The sequence below is a fragment of the Diplotaxodon limnothrissa genome, linkage group LG19 (genome assembly GCF_057381915.1).
Source record: "Diplotaxodon limnothrissa isolate DT_005_m linkage group LG19, D_limnothrissa_male_GT1.1, whole genome shotgun sequence".
NCBI lineage: Eukaryota > Metazoa > Chordata > Actinopteri > Cichliformes > Cichlidae > Diplotaxodon > Diplotaxodon limnothrissa.
Window position 1 is genome coordinate 13002658 of NC_140614.1, and position 22419 is coordinate 13025076.

The 22419-nt window shown below is 38.6% G+C and overlaps 1 protein-coding gene across 2 annotated transcripts; it reads left to right on the forward strand.

Moving 5' to 3' along the window:
• Window positions 1-18416: 18416 nt before the first annotated feature.
• nkx2.4a (NK2 homeobox 4a) lies at window positions 18417-19958 on the forward strand. Of its 2 annotated transcripts, XM_085342757.1 has the most exons (3): window positions 18417-18786; window positions 19276-19715; window positions 19797-19958. In XM_085342757.1, the coding sequence occupies exons 1-3, from the start codon at window positions 18417-18419 to the stop codon at window positions 19956-19958; spliced, it is 972 nt and encodes a 323-aa protein (XP_085198883.1). The 2 variants fall into 2 exon arrangements, with proteins under 2 accessions (XP_085198883.1, XP_085198882.1); XM_085342756.1 differs by having other exon boundaries at window positions 19276-19958.
• The last annotated feature ends 2461 nt before the right edge of the window (window positions 19959-22419 follow it).

Sequence of the window (22419 nt, forward strand, 5' to 3'; positions counted from 1 at the left end):
AGCGTTCAGCTAAAATTCGCGTGGCTTACAGAGGCTTGAAGGGACTAATAAAGACATTTTTTACACGATCATATAACATGTTGGCAATCATAGCCCGCATTACAATATACTTTACGCTATTAGGCGTTCTTTACCGTGGGACCAAAACGAGCACAAATGGCTCCCCAGTGATCCGCAGAGCGCATTGCGGATTATCAGACTCCAGTCAATATCTTGAGTAAATATGATAACCTAGTTGAAAAAAATCTATGCATTTTGTTTGTCCCGGGCCAAAAAATCTCACAGCAGATGTTAGAGTCGCCCCTATCATCACCGAACAAACAGCTAAATTGGGCAGATTTGCTAATTATTTACAGAATTGAGTCTCAGGGGGCTACTGCTTTTGTGGATGACACAGACTCAATTTGTCGCTGACAGAAAGGTTTTGTGTTTCGAGCTTCCAGGTCAAATAAATCAAACTTTATTTTTTTATTTCTTTGTCTTAAAACCCCCAGAAACGTGTGTGTGCGTGTGTTAAATAAGCAGACGCAGTTATTATAGAAACCCGCCACATGCGAAGAGAAAAATGACGTGAGTACCAGTGCGTGTTATGAGAATTATAAAGAGAACCGATAAGAGTCGATGATAAATGATTGCCTGTCTGTGATTGGATTTTAGTGAACTCTGACTGGTTTCTTTCAAATCAAACTCAAACTGAACAAGTCCCGGAACAATAACGCAATTTAAAAACTCATAAGTGAAAGAATGACGCTGACATTTGTGTCAGTTTTTGTCCAACAGAGAAGGCAGCTCTGCGACTCTATCACTGCGCAACGCAAGTGCACGAGGCAATAAAAAAATTAAAAATAAAAAACAAAAGCCCAGGCCTGGTTTCTGTGGATGTTAGAGGCGTGCATGCTAACGAGCAGCAGGAGTGGAGATGCAGACAGTGTAGATAGACAGAGTTTCTTGGTGCTGTTCAGAGTCAGGGAGATGTATCCTTGGGCTTTTTGTCCTGCCTGTCACTTGGTGCCATTGTGATCCTTGCTGCACACGTTGTGTCCCATATGGGCAGCTGGGCTCGGAAAAGGAGAAAAGAATCTCTTACAAGCCCCAAATTGTATCAAGCTTTCAAATAAAGCATTGTTGTCTCTCAAAGAAAAACGAATTAAAAATTCGTGCTATATCTATTCTGGTCAAAAAAGAAGCCCCATTCACACATAACAGGGAGTCCTTCTTCCTTGATAGAGCTATGCCAACAACAGCCTTCTCATTTCTCTTTTCCCTCTATCCTCCCATTCTCCAACGTGAAAGGCCGATTATTGTCTGTCCAAAAAAGTGGCTCGTCAAGGCGCAAAAACTATTTTTAATTCTAGACAGTGTTCTTCCTTGTTTGCTGTGCGTGGGCCTGTTTCTAAAATGAACACATGGAAAAATATTTGACACTGTTTGGCCCCCGTCCTTTTTTAAGGACTTCCGTATCGAGCGTAAACTTGATCTACTATTAATTAACAATTTACGGTTAGATTTCACAGCAGCTCTCCTGACTTTAAAGCCAGTGCCGCGCTGCTGTGCGATATACGGATGTAGAACAAATAATACACCTGACTAATAATTAAATGCTGAAGCTGCCATTTGCACTTTTATTTTGCTGTGATCTCTGGAAAATGCAGATGTTTTTCCGTGAGGACAAAAACTGGGTTTGTTGGCAGGTGTGTTGTGGACTTTTGCGCATGAAAGACCGGAACTGATCCCATTCAAGTGGTTTCTTTATTCATAAATTGCCTTTACATTTTCATATTTAACAATATGATATTTAACACTTTTTCGGAACCATACAAATCTGCTTTCAGAAATTATGCTCACTTGCAAATATAAAGTGATTTAAACCAGCTGGAAGCTCCCTGCGCGTTCAGTCAGGCTCTGTCGTGTTTTCCACAAAACTGAAGTAAAACCTCAATAGTGTCTTCGTGGAAGCCTTTACGATAAACTTTTATGACGAACAGCATTCTCTTTGCACCCCCGTATTGCCATTAACGCACCAGAAAATTACACTACACCTCTATCCGCTCAGCAACAGGGTCAGATTTATCGGAAATTGCTTTTGGCTGCTTGAAGGGATAAAGCAGTACGATATTAAAACAAGCATCTTGGCGTGCAGCATAGTTCAACCTGCGTGGATAACTCTATTATATACCTTGGAATACAATACTTGAGGAAATATGCACTTGGGACACCGTGAATCTTCGTCATCCTGCCCATTTGAACCTCGACATGAATCATTTTTCTATCACGCACATCGCCAAATAAACGAGGATTTCAAAGCTATAATAAGCGGTGCTTTTCATTTAAAGGAAGCGATCTGGGTTTTATTGCCTTAAAGGAGATCCAGATTAGATTCGCCACAGTGCCGATATTAAAGAGAAAGGGGAGTGATGGAGGGAGGGGGAGGGGGAGACGGAGAAGAAAAAACGTTGCGCCAGGTTGCCACAAGATGGAAGCAGAGGTCTTCAGTTGGCGCCATGCAGCTCTTACCTGCAAATGTCGCCTTACTGCATCTAATTCCATCGCTACAAATTACTGCAGCTAAATCATATTCCAACTGCTGAAATAATGCGCCTTTTTTTCTCTTTAATGAACCAGCAAACTTGACTGTCTTTTAAGTGCATGATTGCGGTTTATGACATTGTTATGGATCTTGAGAGCATAATCATATCGCTCTTCAAAACAAACTAGGCTCGACGTAAACAGTCCACGGGCAATTAGCACAGTTTCCATTTCACAGTCAGAGAGAGGGAACTGGCGGAGAAATAGTCTGCGTGTCTCCACGGTGTGGCGCAATTGGATAGGGGGAGAAACGGGGTGCAGCAGCTCGCAGATTAATTCACTCCAGTGAAAGTGAACAATGGGGGTGAAGTAAGGTTTACCAAAGAAAGTCTGAATCAATCATCGCCTTTTACAACAAAGAAGGCTGTGAGTCATAGCTGGTCACGCGTGTGAAAATCTAAATCTACACCGCTGCTACGTTTTGTGCCAGAAACGCAAAGGAGAGGTGTGTGTTTTTGTTTTTTTAAAAATAAAATCAAACAAAATAATAACTAATAATCTACTTGGAGCATCAAATAAACTCAGAGAGGGCTGGATCTGTTTCCTTACGATCAAAGGAAAATAATGAAAATTAAGCATCATATTTGGTATCAAGAATCAAATCGTTAGCATTTTGGGTTTTTACATGTGCATCACGTCCTGCAGTCACATAGACTTACTTTCCAAGCTGCAAAATGCCTGAACACATCCCTCCATGTAGAGAACTATGCAAAGCACTGCAAAATGGGTCAAATGACGTCAAAGTAAAAGCTACCATCTTTATGCACCTGCTCAGTTCAGCGTCAGTGAGCTTGCAACTGTAGGGGGCCTCATTGGGTTAGAAACGTTTCGCAGCAGGGGGTGCGGAGATGCTGAACACGGTGAAGGAGGGTTGAGGGGAGAGGAGATAAATTCTTAATCTGCTTGCATTGTGACCAGTTTTGACTTTGGAATAAAAACAGCGGTTTGAAACAAACACACACAGCGCTGAGAGCAGAAACATATCAAGACATCAACACTGGGGCTTCTTCTGTTTGCTGTTTTGGTGTCAGCCGGTGGGCATGTGAAAGTAACACGGTCATATTCGAATCCACGAGCTGCATTCAAATTGGTGCTGTGTGTATTAGTGTAGGCGGCAGGCTGCTGTGTGAAGCAGACAAAGCCCACATGACACATACACAAGTTGACTCAGCGAGCGTCTGCAGAGTACTGTTCACATCAGCAGCCCATCTGCGTGAGAAGAGTCTGGAGAGGTGCGAGCTGCCTAACACAAACACCAGCATCTATGACTTACACAAGGAAGAAACCGGAGAGCTGAAGTTTTCTGTGGAGCTCAAAGGGGAATCCTTCCATCGTCTCCGAACAGCTCCAGCTTCTGTCACACTGTGTTTATCTATAAGATTAAATAAAACAGGATTGTCTTTGTCCACTTCAATTTGAACTGTACCCATTTAACAGTCAAGAGTAGTGCTTTTCTATGATACACTAAAAGCAAGTATACGCCTGCAGCGCTCTGTAACAAATCTATTTGATTCACAGCCGATGATAAGCTAAATTCATAAAAGGCTTGTCATTGTTCTCACTGAATGAAGTCACTATTTGTAGATGACTTATCTAATGTGTCTAATTAAAGGAATAATTGTGAAAAAGCATTTTAAGTTGCGCACAGTTTATTTTCTGGTATGAAAGATTTCTTGATGTTAAATTGGCACTCGTGTTTGAACTCCATTATTGGGGGAATATATACTAAATATGAACACAGCTTGTGTTATTGCAATGACAAACTATATGCTTCTACCGTGAGCACATTAGGAGGGGTGTAACATATACTTACCATTACTTGTTTAGCTCATTAGCATGTACACGTAAACATCATGGCATCCATTGGTTTAACAAGTGGACACCAGCTCTCCATGCAGCTTCTTACTCTGCAGCGCTTTGACTTGTTATTGCTTCTCCTTTCTTCCCCCCTGACTGCAGTTCTGTTGCACTATAAAATCTATTCGCTTGAGTTTCGTCATCCATGTAAGCCCACGGTCACAACCTTCACTTTACTTCTATAACAGGGTTTTGTTTTTTTTTGGTGCTTTTTTCTTTCATATTTGTCTGCATTAGAGGTATGAAATGCCAAGACAGGAAATGTAAACACAGTGACGTTATTCGGAAATTTAATGATTTTAAGGAAAATCCAGTCATTGGATACGATCTCTAAGTAAACACTGCAAGACATCCGCATGTATTCAGTTTTCATTCTTGCCTCCACACGCAAGAGAAAACACGCCACGGTGTTTTGCCGTGGGAGACGCTGATCGTGCAGTTCTTTAAAAGTGGCAGGTCTGAGTTTAAAGTGCTGCAGATGACCAGCAGCCAGCTCAGAGTCATCTCACGGAAAAGGGGGGGGGGGGGGGGGGGGCGTCAAGGTTCTTGACTTTGCTGAATGTTGAGATTAAGAAAACAGCAAAGAGATGAGGAGAGTGACAGGGTGAGTAGAGTGCTCAGAGACTAAAGTTTGGATTTTTCTTCTCAAATCATTTACTCAATCTAATCTACTCCACGAACCGATGTAAAATCCTATAATGTGTATGATGAATTAAATAAAGGACTGCAAAAAAAAATCACGTTGTTTTGTTAATTTTTGGTATTTTCTGACGAGTGTGCTTAGGATCATAATGAAATGATGATAAGTGGGATACAAATTTAATTTACCTACCACGACATGGGTATGAAACGCAGATAGTGTATGTCATAATTTTTCTTAAAATGTTCCAAAGTATGAATCATTAAGTCATACTGTAGCAGCCAATGCCTCTGCTTCCATGAGAGAGAATTACAAAAAAAAAAAAAAGTTGTTGAGCGCCATTAACAACTAAATGTGTCTCAAGCAGCAATGTTTAATTCAGCCTTCTCCAGCCCTCACTGATGGGCAAGCTCTGATGCATTACTGAAAAAATAGATATAAAATCATTCATCCATCATTTTTAGCTGGTGTAAAGTGTAAGGGCAAAGGTCAGGGAATACGGTGATTATTAGTTTTATACAATGACCTGCGAGATCAACTGAGATTCTTGAGCCTGCCATTTTAAATATGTAGTCACACCACCTTATTCTAATGGAAAAGATGTTTAACAGTCAAGCGCTGGAGCAAATATTTCTTCATCTTTTATCAACTTAACTTTTTAAATCGACCTAGTAGCTCTGATGCTGTGGTATTAATGCACTGTACAAGTGAAGGGGCGTTAAGCCCTTTGCAGAAGAAGCAGGAAAAGTAGATGATTCAAATTTCAGTGTCTATAGTATGAGTGGACTGTTCATGCACCCCTTTGGTTTGCCAACAGTGTCTTTTTTTTCTTTCTTTTCTTTTCTTTTCTTTTCTTAAAAAAAAAAACAAAACAAAAAAAACAAGACTTAATTTCACACCAGGTGACTTTTTCTACACATTATATCCAAATGATCCAGAGTCCTTAATTTGTAAATTAAGGCAACATCATTCACAGTCTGTGTACCTGTGCAATGCCTGTGGGACAATGCAAATATGACACATTACCTTTTTGTTTCAGATATGCTGTAATTAATGATTAATTAGATGAGCTGATCTACATGCCCAAATAAATATGCAATAAAAATACGATAAAGATAGGCACTCTTATTTGGACTTGAAACCGTTTCATAGCACCTGCAGGTAAATTTCAACCCACGGTGAATGATAATGTTCAGAGCCGACTAAGCTCAAAGTCGACTCTCTCTTGCATCTCTGAGTTCTATTAAAAGTTGTGCTGCTGTGTTATGATATGCAAATCACCATATGGTCTTATTTCCCTTTGTCTTCTCTTTCTCAATGTTCCACCTCAGGACTTGAATTGTCTTGTATAAAACCCACAGTCCGCTGCAGTCAGGTGGGCTGGATGGGGGACAGCGCCAACAATCAGGTTCCCAGAGTTGAGTGTTTATGCCTTTCACTTAATGGATTGTCTCACCTTCTTCAGAGGATGAACATGAGGTGCTTGAGATGCCAGCACTGCAAATGGATCCTGGGCCTTTGAGGCTGATAACGACTGGCCGTCATCTGTTTCAGACATGCTTCAATCAGCAGGCGTGATGATCAAAGAGCAGCAATGTAGCAGCAGTGTTTTACCAATTCAAATCATCTAATTAACTTCCTGTTTAAAGAGGATGTAAAATATGTGTAGCAGGATGTGCCTATCATGTGTTTGTGCACTTGTGCTCTGTGGTGAATTTTTAATGTGTTTCATGGCTCTCTGCAATAGATGGAAAATAAAAGTTTCTCTATGATATTTCCTTTTGCACTGCCTGACTTCATTATACAACGTATCACATCGCGTGCTCTTTGAAATGTATGAGTATGAAGCAATAACCTTCAACGTATTCATCTGTTGTAGTCATTAATGCATAGATCGTCCTACCAAACAGCATGGGTGCCACAAACATCACAAGCATGGCCACAAACTGCTGAAGAACTCTAACACTAGCATGGTGATGCAGAAAAATCCCTCTATACAAGCTCATCAAATATGTAATCATTTACATCTCGGGGGACAAATTCATTATTATGAATTTGCATTTTTTTTATTTATGCATAAAACTCTTTTTTAACTCGTAATGTGGTCCAAATCCAACTGCAAAAGTTTAATTTGTTTGATTTTTTTGTTTTGTTTTCGGCTCCATTCATGCTCCACGTTTCTAAACGACATCAGCACCCTCAACCCTGCAGGTTCCTCAGATCCTCTGCAGTCCATTGTCCTTTTTCCTTTACTCAGAGGAAAAGAAAAGAGGCAGCTACATTTAACTTTCAGGTCGTCAAGTGTTCCATTTCTTTTTGAAACCAACACTGTACATATGAAATGTTATTTATTATGTATTTGTATCTGTTCTTCCCATCAAAGTTTGCTTTAAATGTGAACTGTACAGACAATTACCCAAAATTTATTTAAATAAATGTTATTATTGCATTTGCTTTGCTATTTGAATTTTATTGGTTTTACTAAATGACAAACTTGTACCTCATTTGTACATCATTCATATTGATTCAGAAGAAAAAAATGACCAAATATCTGATATCATGCAGCACAACAGTACATCACATACTGCATATCTGTAAACAATATATTTATGTATCTATATATTTTACTAATTTTATGTTTGTATATGTTGTATTTCATTTCATGGGGAAATAGCATCCTGTTTTGCAGTGCACACAGAGAGAAAGAGAGAGACAGGCTATTGTGTAGACTGTTATATAACTGAAGCAGTGGGATGTGTTCAGGGTAAAACTTTAAGGAAGGCTGTACGTTCAGTTTAACACACTTTGTAAATGCTTCAGTTACAAGAGTTAATAGTTTCACAGATAGTGTTACTGTTAGTGTTCAAGTGCTTAGAAAAGTAAATAATAATCTATTTCTGGTGCTAACGCATTATTTTTGCCTTATATTGGCAAAAATCTTATGTATAAAGTGTATAAAATCTCCACTAATAAATGAAAGGCACAGTCACAGTGCTGATTTCTGTGCCTTCTACAGAAGCAGAGTTCTGGTTCGTGATGACAACTCTTATGTTTATTAATCTTCAGTTATCTGAGATGCAAAACAGTTTAAAACAAACAGAGGTTTAATACTTTAGTGTAATTTGATTGGATGAAGAATATGAAGAATAGTGGTAAATGTGGCAAAAGGATGAACTGAAGGACACATGAAGCGCACGCATGGAAAAGGTGAAAACATCAAAGCACATTTATTTTATTGTAAGGTGCACACAGTGAGTCAGAAACACTTAAGAAACAATGTAACCACGCCCTCAGCATTTTAGACTGAGGTACTCTTGAGCAAGACAAGCACAGAACTCTGAGGCATGATCTGTTAGCTCTCGATTATCATCCAGGTAACTGCAGAAATGTTGCTGCGTGATTCTTTTTAAAGTTGTGTCTGAGTGAGTGCAGCGTTTTAATAATGTTTATTCACTTTCACTCAATTCACAAAAGCTTAGAAGAACTTTTGCATTTTTACAAAAAGGTACGTTTATTAAAAGTCCAAAATGAGATGATGTGCGTGTTGTCAAACACTTTCATCTATGAATGTGTGTCATATTATTAACCCAGCTAACTTAAACAATACTTTCATAATACGGTTTTTAAAAAGTGTATGAATTGAATCCAGCAGAGAGGTCCATTGAAGCAGGTTCTGTTTGCAGTGGTCAGTCTTACTGATCAGGTAAAAATCTCTTCTTAGTTTCTGTAACTGGGAAAAATCCACCGCCTGCAGAGTATATATGATGTTTCATCTGTGAGCAGACAGATGCCAGAAATAGTTTCTTTAACATGGTTCACTTTCCATTTGATGGTTTCTCCTGTATTATTAAATTAGCTTCACATGCAGAGCACTGAACTGCATTCAGAGACACTTTTTTAAAGAGAAAGCTTTCAAGGTCTCTTTTTGGAGCTCAGGAATGTTTGTTCATCAGTATCAGTGATGACTGGAGCAACAATTTATTGGATAACCAAAGAGACATTTTACAGTTACTTAAAAACTCAGAACTGTTTTTGGCAGTTCACTTTTTGACTTGCCATCATGACACTCATCTGTTCCTGTTTAGATTCATAATGGTGGCGACAGAGCAGCAGCGTGGGAGTTTAAGAAAGGAGTATTTGAATGCAGTCAGTAACAGCATGTGTCCTTTCTTCATGTGAGTTACTGAACTTTTTTACAGCAAGAAGGCCTGATGTATTTTTATAGCAATAATGCCGATGCAGCGACTCCACATGCAGACTGAGGCTCTTGTTTACCTCAAAATATGAAATACTGAGAATCCATTTTACTTCCAATTTATTTGCAGATCAGAAAGCTGACATATTACAAGTCTTCACATTCCTTGGGATTATTTAAAAAGGCATATTAAACATATATAATCTCATTCCATCATTAAATATGTTGCTGACAAGATGTTAGTAACATAATAGTAATTTAAAAATTAGTTTTACTCCTAATGGCCATGTGTAATATATCTAGGCCTGCTTTTAAACAAGTGGTCACATCCATGTAATTTACATGCAGTGTTCTGCATTTCTGCAGTGTAGTGAAAGTCAATAAATCAAGTAAAAGCTGTGAGAGGTGAGCTGTGGCGGGCGGCTGAAGGGTGTTTTGTGTGTTTTCCTGTCGAGTGAGCAGCAGCAGTAGTCATCCGAGCTGAGGAATCTTTTTATGACTCCTGCACTCATGGTTGGAGGGAAGAGAGAGGACGAACCGTCTGCAGCGTTTTAGCACACAATTTCCTGATGGTTTCAGAGAAGAGGCCAGCCAAGCATTTCAAGTGGCGGAGCAGCGAGAGGGCAGTATTGCAGAGGAGAGCAGGTAGTGTAATGATCAGGTAGACAAGATGACATCGAGCGTCCTCAGAGACGATCAGACACACTGAGTTCACATCCTTCCAGGCAAAAAGAACCACTGAAACAGGACGAGACAAAACCAACAAACAAGAGAGCCATTAACCACGAGAAGACTTGTTATTACTGTACAGCAGCACAAAGTCAGCGCAGTCTCTGTGCAACACATACAGGAGCACAAACACCGAATACACATGAACTGTTGGCAATAATAAACTGGTATTTGCAGCATGTGTGTAATAGCATGCATTTCTGAGTAGTCACCAACAAAATGGACAAACAACTTCACAATAAAATAAACCATCTTTACGAAGTGCACATGTGCACAACTCATAAAATAGTTATTGCAATCTCTGTCTGCATCTCCTGGGATGAGATCTGATAATAAATGCCAAAGCATAATAATATCTGCACATGTATGTGACTATTAGTTTCTGATGAATTATTTTAGAGTTGTTTTTTGAACTGCATCTCAATAAATCACAGTTTATGGTGCAAATTCTTGCAGGGTTTATATTGTGTGGCGAGCCTCGTTTCACAGTTTGTGATGATCTGCTGTTGATTTATAAAAATCTGCCAGACGTAACAGGTAATTTAACAACTTCTAAATGATTCTCATGCATTGACAACATGATTAAATCCAGTGGAGTATAAACAGTTTTTTCATCACTAACTTCAGCTCTAAACAAACTGTCCAAACTTTAATGAATCGACTAAGGAAAAAGTGTCAAAGGTGCACTTTGACTCACAGGTATGTAGATTTTTAAAAGCTGTATTATTATTTTATATTACACTTCTCATTAAACATGTTTAATTTAAAAATAAATGTTATTCACAGAATAAGGCTGATTTTAAAAGTGTCAATACTCGAACACTCTTTGGTCATTTTCTGCGTTTTAATATCTTTTAAGCAACCAGCCGAGTTTGCTACAGATCACAGCCTGACACAGTGCTGAGATAATAAACCAGCATCTTAATCTGAATCTGAATTTGAATTAGCTGAAGTGGCAGTTGGCTGTTTGGTTAAATAAAAACTGTCCTTAACATGTGGACAATCTGACATTTTCTTTCTGTAGTTCCTCAGAAGAGCACTAAAGAATTATAGAGAGACTGAACTGTTGCATGTTGTTGTTATAGACGGGTGTATTTTGGCCTGAATTTGATCGTTTTGCACAGGTTTTACTCTCTTGCTATGATTCAAGCTGAAACCCAGGTCACACTTTTTACATTTATCTCAGAGGTACTTTTTATAGTAACATTCCTCTGGTTTCTTTAAAGTTTCTTTAAAGTTAACTTCCTCCTTCTAAAATAACTGCCTGGTAATTGGTAGAGCACTCCTTGATTCACTTGATTTGCTGCACAAAGTCAATATGGGAAAATATCAACCATTCTAATAGACACACAACACACAAAATGTGTAATGATATAACAGCTGTACTGTGTGAATAATGGTTTAAGACATTAAAAAAAGGATAATCCATTTATAAATAATCCGTTTTTTTGTAAACGAGGCAGGACAGAAAATGACTGGTTATTTATTCAAAAAGCTATTTACTATGAATAAATATTTTTAAGGGGAATAAGGATATTGTTTTTTCTTTTGGACAAATTCAAACCACACAAAGCAAAATTTAAATGAAATAAACCCGTAAAAATAGATTTTATTTCCAAAAACAAAAATTTATTCTTTGTAAAGAATAAATTTCTGAAAGTGTGCTGGATACAGATACATGCACTGCAACTGTACATTTGTAGTAGTGTAAAAGTATATAGTAGTATATTCCTTATTTGTATATGTTATATATAATTTGTTATTTATTTTTCTATAAGATACAAATAGCTATGTTTTTATTTATTTTTTACGATGCCATTTTTAAAAAAATAAATTCTGCATACAGTCTTCTACCTTTTCAGGATTACAGCTACCTGGCATTCCCATCCAGCATACAGCGTTTTATTCAGACAGTGCTCAGTAAAAAACGAATAGAAATTAGAGTTTTAATCCTTTGACACTTTGCAGGAAAACTGGACTTTGACTTCATATTTTAAATTGCAGCACATGGTGCATTCTTGTAACTGTCAGGATCAATACATTCACAATTTGAAGTAGTTTTGCGATGTGTTTATGTGGATTCATCTAAATAATGGTAGGCTGTCAGGTGGCCTACTGGATAAAAGCATCCCAAAGTGGGGACAAACAGACAGGTAAAAATGCCACATTGATATGCAGCTTCTGCTCACATTTCCATTGTTGAGTTGTGAGGCCATTTAAAAAGTTTCCGTCTCCACGTTCAGCTCTCAAAGTGTTTTCAAACTTTTGATTAGAAGATACATCTCTTGACTGTTAATGTGAAAATAAGCCGAATAAATGAATTCCTGGCATAAATGGACATCAGGAAACACTTGATGCAAATTGCAGCTATTTGCATGCATTTCAGGTGCAAAACCATGTTTGATCATTATTATTATTATTATTTATTTTACGGCACTTTCTTTATTCAGAGGTAAAATATATTTATATATCTAACTTTATACTGTTTCTACATTAACAAAGCTTTCTTTTGGGGGGGGGGGGGGGGGGGGGGGGGAAGTGCACTTAAATGTTTGAACAATGTTTTGAAGCTTCTTCCAAAATCCAAAAATTATCTAAATTATTTTATTATTTTAACTTTATGCAGCCTGTAATGACTAAAGCAGACATGATTGTAAATCTGAACAGCCTCTTGATTTATTAAGAACAAAAAAAATGCAAATTTGGCTCAAGAAAATGAAAACGGAAAAGAAAAGTCAAAGCAGAACATTGCAAACACTTACATGTCACTGGAAAATGCCAAAAGTCCAAAAAATTATCTTCTACCTTATAATTCTAAGAATCCTCAGTACTTGAACTATGTCTAAATATTGTTATGTAAAACAAGTAAAACGGGGATCCACTTCAAATTAAACTACAAAATTACATTTCAGGACATCAAACAGATTTCATCTTATCACAATAATTGAATGCAAGGGCAACCAAATACAGGAGAAGGACTGGCAGATCCATTTTGCCATATGAGTAACTGGGTGACAAATCCAGAGTGAGCCACGGTTGAGTCACAACTATACTCTCTAACAGCTTTGTTTACCTGCCCTTACTGCTGCCACAATTAATGCAGCAGAGAAGTGGACGAACCAGGTACCCTTGGAACCAAGCACCCAGTCCAAGTACACTATCTGCTTTGTTCTGCCATGCATTTGGTAGTCTGCACTGATCTGCTGCTGTGGTTTTTAATTGTTGCTACAAAAGAGAGCAGCTATGCTAAAATATCGCCACTCAAAACAGTGCAGAGGACAGTGGCACTCACAGAACTCGGAGGACCTAAAATTTCAGGGAGCTAAATCAGTTTCAAACATGGAAGGGCACAATTTGTTGTCTCTTTTTCCTTTGTTGTTGTTGTTATTGTTGTTTTGTTTTTCAAATCTCAAATAAAGTGACTGGTCATAGTTACAGATACAGGATTTATTAAGTCATGTGTGTATAAATTATATGCATAAAAATATGATCTATAAAGTTAATCTCACCAGTCATTCTTTAAAACTCATCATGACATGATTAATGGATCACTGACAGCCTGTCCACGCTTTGCAGTGCCACTGTAGCTTAACGAACCTTAATTAAGGTTGTTATATGCCTTGCTAGTCTTCAGCTTCAGTTTGAAACCTGGAATCACAATCACTTGTTGTCATAAATGTGTACTACAAGGTACAATTTTTATACTACTTTTAATTTCCTATCTGATTAGTTTAGCATATGGTTCAATAATTTAAAAAATTGTGCCAACTGATGTGAAGGTAATTTTTTTGCAATGAGTGTTCTTGAGTGAAATGGTGTACTCAACACATCTTTGACTTAACTTTCCACTCACATTGATGATTTTATTACATTGATGTGATATTAGAAGAGTTTAACATTTTTGTAAAAAAGCAGAAAGAAACTGTTTGGGTTTTTTTGTTTGGGGGGGGGGGGGGGGTTCTATGGCATGGAAATTAAAAGAATATGTCCTCTTTCAGGCAACATAGAAAAGAATTTAACACAATTCAGTATCTTAATTTGCTTCCAAAAACAAGAAGGAACATTCAGTTTTCTACCACCAGCATAGCTACATATCCCACATGCTGTTATCCCCCAGCTGCAGCACATAATCCAGTCTGATTGGCCTTTACTGCAACTTTATCAACTTAACGAAAAGCTGTATTGTAATAGTTTAAGAATAACTTCTAAACGTTAATCCTATTACAGTATGTTAAATTCTTCTTTCCTCCATTTTCCACAGCTGTCAGATTATGGTCAGTGCCCATTAAAGCCCATATTCTGTTTTTGGCACCCTATTAGCATCATTTCGTCCATCAAGCGACATTAATTGTGAATGAATGCAAACTCCTGCAGAAGAATACGGTCTTCAAGAGGTCTGTCACATACTTTCTCCACTTGGGAGGACCTTTAACCTACTTAGCTGAGGAACCGGACCGTTTCAAGTAGTGCAGCTGAAAGATATGCACCTGCCCGCTTTTTACTCTCACACTGCTCTGCGATTTAAGAGGAGAGAAAGTATTTGATCTAAATGGTACTACATTGACTGCAGGTGTGGAATTTCCTCCACAAATCTCAGCAAAAATTCACCCTCTGGGCCGGGCAGTATAGAGATGCGCTTTACATGAAGAAAAACTGATTAGAGTTGTTGTAAGACTGGTGCGTTTAATACCAGTATTTGTGTTTATTTTGCGCCATGCTCTAATATACGAGCCTTTTTGATTCCATGCGCACGAATGTCCAAATACAAATATCAGTAATCTGGAAGAAAAGCTGTACATAAGATCCCCCACCTTCCTCCAGTATCCTTCAATTTACAGATGTAATAAATATCGTGGTGGGTGTTGTTTGACTGTTGTTTGCTGCTTTCTTCTTTTTCTTTTCGTTGACAAACCCTGACATGAATTTATAAATCCCTGGCTTCTTTTCCGTTAGAATATGTTTGAACTTAAATTTAAAAATAAGGATCCCAGTCTACAAGGTTCGGTGTGTATTTTCAGGTTTTCCTTCTTCTCCTTCTTCTTCTTTGTAAACTCGCCACACCAAAATGCGTCGTTTTGCAAATCCACCTTTTTCTTAACATACCCAAGAAGCTGTTTTCTTTTAACTAGAGGCCGGTGTACTCACAACGAAATCTAAACGAAAACACTAGAAATCTAAGGAAGATGTCCCAGACAATCGAAAGAGAGATTCACGGTTCGCGCGTAAATTACGCACAGAAAAATTTACCCAGATAAATGATTCCCGTAGCTTAGATAACATTACAATAACGGCACACGTTTGTTTCCACTTTTCAAAAATCATCCAAACAAAGAAGAAGATGAGAAGTAAGAGAAACTGGAAACCACTTTTAGTGTGATTAATTTCACTCGTATTATTTTACAGATAGAAGTGGGAAATGTGAGGGGTTGTAGGAGCTGCAAGACGAAATCGTTTTCGTGTTTTCTGCACTTTGTGCTCGGCCGGTGCGTGGTTGAGGTGACAGGTCAGGACCCTGGCCCTCTAGCCATCTCTCCACATCTCTCAGGGTATTGAACTAGCATCGAAGAGATGGAGAAAAGCACTTCAGTAACCAGGCGCTTGAATCCATCTGCTGTGCTGAGCTGATGGAGGCGAAGGTATTGAGCAAAAGGCTATCTGTAGGATACAAACTACATAAATGGGTTGTTATTAGGTTCTCGTTAACAACACTTAAATGTTCTGATAAAAGCGTAGATATAGAGAGAAAAATGGTTAGAATGTTGTTATAGAAAGTCGCCGCTGTTTATCTGAACACCGCGGTTTGCGCCAGTAATCTCTATCGTTAATGAACACAATTTAAGAGATCATTTAGTCCCTGGTGGCAAGCACGCTGATGCCTATAGAATATTATGTAACATACTTCTGTTTGTCTTCAGGAATAAAGTCACAGAAGCATGTGAACTGATTTGCTCTGTGACTTAGTGAGAAAGCTTAACGTCTTCTTTAAGGAAAAATGTATTCCATAGACACTAACTAGCTTCCCATTTGGAATTTTGGGAATAAAAAAGCAGTATTCTTCGCCATAGTGCCAACAATTTATTGATTGTATTTCTTGTGATGGAAAGAATCAATGTGGGCTAATTTATATGAATAATTCCCCGATGTTTTTCAGAACGCATCGTACCCGTTTGCTTGACTAAGCAGACAAGCGAAACTAAGCACGAGACAAAAATTATTGCTAAACATAGTTTGAAAAGTGGAGAATATTTTAAATCTTTTTCTCTTTGTTCGTCTTAGATTTGTGAACCAACCTTGGGTGGGCCTTCTTCACGAGTCCCGGCGCGTTCCTTTATATGGCTCCGGTTGCATTTTCCGCATCATCTCCACAGGATGTAAAAGTTAACTAGGACTGAAAACTATATAAAAATGAACTATAAGCGCCTATAAGAGTTGCATGCAGCCTACCAGCTCCACATTTTTATGGGATCCTAATGTGGAGGGTTTGTGGACCGGGGTCCTGCTCTCTGACTCAGTAATCCACAAGGTTGAGAGGTTTGCCTCATTTACATAATGTTAGAGGTCTGGGCCGAGGCCTACTTTTCTTTTCTACTTGAAAAGACACCATGCTGCTGTTCCCAAAAGAGTGGAAAAGGCTCACAGACGTCTGGACAAGCATAGGTGTATTTTCAGGTAGGAAATATTACTCTAAAAAAGGCTAATTTACCCTAATTTATGTTCTAATAGAAATAGCTTTTCGGGAGATTCTTTATTTTACACAGGTTAGACCGCATTCTTTTCAAACGCCATTTTTTCTTTTCTTTTTGTCTTCAGTGTCTTTCTGACAACTCCAGCTGACTTTGGAAAAAGCACGCACTGTTTTGTTTTCCTGAAGAACAATAAAGCCCAGCCACTTCACATTAAATCCGCCGCGGAGTGCGGGCATCTGGGGGGAAAGAAAAATAAGAAATCCGGCTTCTGAAATATGCATAGGAAAAAATGAATGATTACAATCAGCCTATCAACTTAACCGGAGATTGCTGTTCTTGATATTTCTCTATAATTGATGGCTGACCATGTCACATCTTCATTTACTCAATTAGGGTAGGTAGCTACTTGCTGCCATGCCATGGCAAATTACATTAGTGGCTTCATGCAGACGAGTGGTTCCTTCCTACAATAATGAAGACAGCGACACATTTCACGTCTGGAAAATAACCTCCGAGCAGAGCACCTGTTCCCATTGTTGTCTGCAGTATTATGGTGATGATAAAGTTAAAAAAAAATTCAGAGGAAACATTATCATTGTTATGAAAACATATTTTCCAAGAGGAATTGTAGCGGCAAGTCTTTATTACTGAGTAGTTATCAGATATAGGCGTCATAAATCAGTTTAGAAATAAATGACAAATTGAGAAGTTTTTATTAACCACTGTTCGCCGTTTCTAGCGGCTCTTTTCTCATTTGACCCTCTTGTTTTGTTCCTCTTCCTCTTATTCTTCCCCTGGCGCCAGTCAGTTTGCTCAGAGATTACAATGTCAGGTCAAGACTGCAAAGTGTCGTTAATGCATGTTGACCAGACTCGAGGGTTTGAGGCTTAAAATAGTGCACAAAGTCTAATATAATTGTAGATGCCTAAGAAGTATAGGTAAAAAAAAAAAAAAAAAAAGTAATTTCCTCCCTTTTGATCCTAAATTAGGTTATATGGAGTCGGATGCTGTATGATTAGTTTCGGAAAAATATAATTTACAAATTCGTTTATGTCTTTTGCTGTGTGAGTGCTGTGTAATGGCAAAGAGTTTTGGACCCATACTGCATTTTTCAACATATTTTTCTTTCTTTTCTTTTTTTCTTTTTGAGCTTATTTGGACTTGTTCCTCTTCGCTGGGATAAAATGATGCTCAAGAAGCATAAACGAGCATACAACTTCATTGTGACTCTTTGATGATACTCGGTGGCCCTTATGTCTGTTCAAAGTGCTCTCAAAGTTTCTAGAAGGAGTGGAATTCCCTACTGACGCAAAATAGTCATATGTGGTCAGATCAGCTGATGTGCGGAACATAATGGGATATTCTCACCTGTATGTAGCTGCTGCAAACACAGAATCGTGAGTATGTGTCGTAGTTTTATTCACGTATACAAGTTAATACAAAGCAAAGTGTGTTTTCATGAATTATTTCCCTAAAATGTCAATGACTATTGTTTGCTGGTTTAGGAGTTTTGCTCCGCCCCCTGTGTTTGTCGTAAACCTGGCTCCTGGCTCCAATAAACCCGGGCTAAGAGCGCCCTGGGCTCGCCTCCTTCTCTAAGGCGATCAATAGGATCTCAGGCGCACTACAAGCACTCTCTTACGTAGACATCCACCAAGGAGAGAGCCGATACAACAACACGGTTGATCTGCTCAAACACAAAAATCTACCTGCTTTCTGAATCATGTCGTTGAGCCCAAAGCACACAACGCCTTTTTCAGTGACAGATATTTTGAGTCCAATCGAGGAGACCTACAAGAAGTTTAGTGGCATGGACGGCGCAGGGAACCTAACCTCTCCACTGGGAGCCTACCGACAGCCTCAGGTGTCTCAGACCGGCATGCAACAGCACTCCATGGGCCATAACGCCACGGTGGCCACCACTTACCACATGCCGCACAGCGTCTCCCAGTTCTCCCACAGCGCAATGGGAGGATACTGCAATGGAAGCATTGGCAACATGGGAGATCTTCCGTCGTACCAGGAAAGCATGCGGAATAGTGCAGCAGCAACAGGGTGGTACAGCGCCAACCCTGATCCAAGATACTCCACAAGTAAGTTCGATTCTCCTTTTATCAACACTTTTCACACTTTTTTTAATCTTCGTAAAACCACAAATGAATTTTGAGAGTGACCGTTAAAAACGCACACGACTAACCTGTAGTTTCTTTTTGTTTGTTTTTTATATGTTAATTTAAAAATGATATATATTGTCCGCTATTTTACAAAATATCTTATTTTAAATGACTGTTTATGCTGATGAAAACCGAAAAGGAGATCATTCTTTGGCTCAGTCTGACTCGACTTTTTTAAAATTTTGGAATAAGAAACAATTTTAAAGCAATAATTTGATAATTTATTATTATTATTATTATTATTATTATTATTATTATTATTATTATTATTATTATTATTATTATTATATGTTTTTGTTTGTTTATATTTTCCAACTTCAGCCAATAATCAATAAAGACTACTTCAGGCGAAATAGTGTTCTCCTCTTCTGTTTATTGAACGCATGTATATGTATGTATATTTTTAAGTTTCTAGATTCATGGGACCTTCCACAGGTATGAACATGACCGGCATGGGGAGTCTCACAGGAATGGCGGACGCCACCAAAGCCATGCCGGCTCTCCACGCTGCGCCCAGGAGGAAACGGCGCGTCCTGTTCTCACAGGCTCAGGTCTACGAGCTCGAGAGGAGGTTTAAGCAACAGAAATACCTGTCTGCGCCTGAAAGGGAGCACCTGGCCAGTATGATACACCTGACGCCGACTCAGGTGAAGATCTGGTTTCAGAACCACCGGTACAAGATGAAGCGCCAGGCCAAGGACAAGGCAGCGCAACAGATGCAGCAACAGGACGGTTCTCTGTGCCAACAGCAGGCGCAGTCCCCCAGGCGCGTAGCGGTGCCTGTTCTGGTGAAGGACGGTAAACCGTGCCAGAACGGCTCAAATACGCCAACGCCGAACCAGCAGCAGGTACAACAGAACCAACAGCAAAGCCAACAACAGAGCGGAGCTGGAGTCGTGCTCGCATCCTCCACCAACAGCCTCAGCCAGCATCAAAGCCAGCAGCAGGTGAACACTTTGGAGCTGGAAGAGATGTCGCCCAGCCCTCCCTCGCTGCACAGCCAGCTGAACATGGCACAGATAGACACATCTGCTGTAGATTACACCAGTAACATGGTCAGCTCAAACCTCCTGTACGGCAGAACGTGGTAGGACCTAATACAGTACTGTCACTTTCCACTTTTTCTATGTGAACCTGCGGATGAGCCCATGCAAAACAAAACACTGCAATACATACATATATATATATATACATACACACATATATATATATATGTATATATATATTCTCGCTGAGGGCTTAAAATGGGGCCCTTTGGCTTTGGAGGGTGTTGAAGTGGGCAAGGGGCGCACAGAGGCGCACCAGCTGATCAGGGCACATTTTCTTGACATCTCTGACAGGGGAGTCTATTTTTGAACTTTGCAGAAATGGCCGCCCTTCAAAGCAATTATGTCGTTTCTGGACCTTTTGTAATCCATGTTTTGGACCTTCCTCATGATGTTTTAAACGTAGTCTATGTTGGTGAAACAAAAAGGAATGCTGCTTCACTTGAGTTCGGACTGGGGGAGAGGTGGGATCAGGTTCGAAGTACACTAAGCCACCACTCCTTATTTGCGGTGATAACCTGGTATTTTATCATATTAATATTGTAAACTAATGTATTCATTTAGACTTATTGAATAAAGTAGGGACTTGTATATTTGGCTAACACACAAGAATGCGTTTAACTGTATAATAATCGTTATTGCGTCCACTTTTATGTTTTCTTTATTCTTTTGTAAGTTAAAAAGGAACAAATGCGTGATGGCTGCTGTATATGTTTCAAAACCAATTGAACGTTAACAATAAATAACTTGAAGTGTGAGAGCTATTCCTGAACAAGTAATTTTTTAAAAGGCATCTGTTTTGGAGTGCATTTTCATTATGTTGTGATTGAGACCAAATTGAGCTGGAAAGCAAGGTCGATGAGGGAGCCAGCATTGTTCAGGTGACATTTTGGAGGGCTGCCTTTCATGGGAAATGTCTGCAAGAGTCTAAGACCGGGAAATCACCCTTTTTTTAAAAAAAACAAAACAACAAAAAAACTATCACTTTTTAGCAGCCTCGATCTTGGGATTAATTCATGCTTCACTACATTAATAGATATTTTTTTCTTTCCTTTAAATCAACTAAACAATTCAATCATATTGATCTTAATCTTTTTAATAGGCCCAGACGTTGGTTTTGCGCTGTGCAATTGGCCAATTTTATTGTGAATGCAAGCGTCTGTGGAATGCACAATGATCACCAATTATTGGAAATGGGAATCTTATAAATAGTAGGTATAGTATGTAAAAGAACGAGATGCATGCTCCACATTATTATTATGTGACCTCAGAGTTAATGACAGTAATCACAGAACAGCTATTATTATTATTATTATTATTATTATTATTATTATTATTATTATTATTATTATTATTATTATTACAATAAACATTTGTATCATCGTTGTAAAATCAAATAGGAACAATTGTATTATTACTTTTGTTATATTTTATATATTTTTTTAATGAATTAATGTTTTTTTTTTATTATTCAAAACTGAAAAAAGAAGTCCAAATTATGTTTTATTAGTAAATGTAATTTAATTATAAATGGGGGGCTGTGTTGTAATCCGTAAAGTTTTAGGAATCATTTTGACGACTCACAGAAAGTATGACGAGGATATTTCTCTATTAGCTAAATTATTGACCGTTATTATTTAGAGTTAAATGTCATTTATTTGCAGTTAATTTTCTTTTATAAACCCACCTTTTCTCTGTAAAGCACAGGACCAGAAAGGTAACATGAATCTAAATATAGATAAAGAGCTAATACTGGGTCTTGCTCTGTATTTACTTTTACTTGATTAATGAAATAACACTGATATATCCACTTATTTATTTCTAAAGCGCTGAACGACACTGTAAACATATTCAGTAGGCTACTTAGTGTTATTCACACACACACTCACGTTTGCACGGACTGGCCCTGTTCTGTTTAATCTCTGTCGAAGGTGAATGATTTGTGCAAACAAATTCCAAAGTTTTTAAGGTCATCACTTAGCGTCGTTGTCGGTTCCCCTTTGCTTCTGTCCTCCAAAAGCTTTTTCCACACCAGCGGCGGCTGATAATAGAAAGTAACATTTCATTTCCTGTGGTCATTTAAACACGTTCAGAAATTACTTCTCAATCCCCTTGCTGATGACACCCTGCGATGGTGATGATGATGGCTATCAGTGTGTATCAGTGGAGACCTTGGAGAGCCTCCATTTTCAACCCCTTCACATACCTGGCAGCTGTATGTATATGTGCTATCATCCCTACACTTGAAGGAAGCGCCAGAGCCAATATGCACCTGACATTTGGAATTGAGCGTGGCAACTCTATCAGAAAGGAGTTTGATAAGAGCATTAAAAAGAGAAATGCATTCCACAATATACACTATGATGCTGCAAGATGCTTCTGATAGATTTTGTCTCTAAATTGAGGGTATGAATGAGCTGTCAACAGAGCTTTTGATGGTGGACCACATGAAATGAAAGTGGAGGTGAAGCCATTCTTTTCTCTTTTCAATAGCCATAGTTATGGC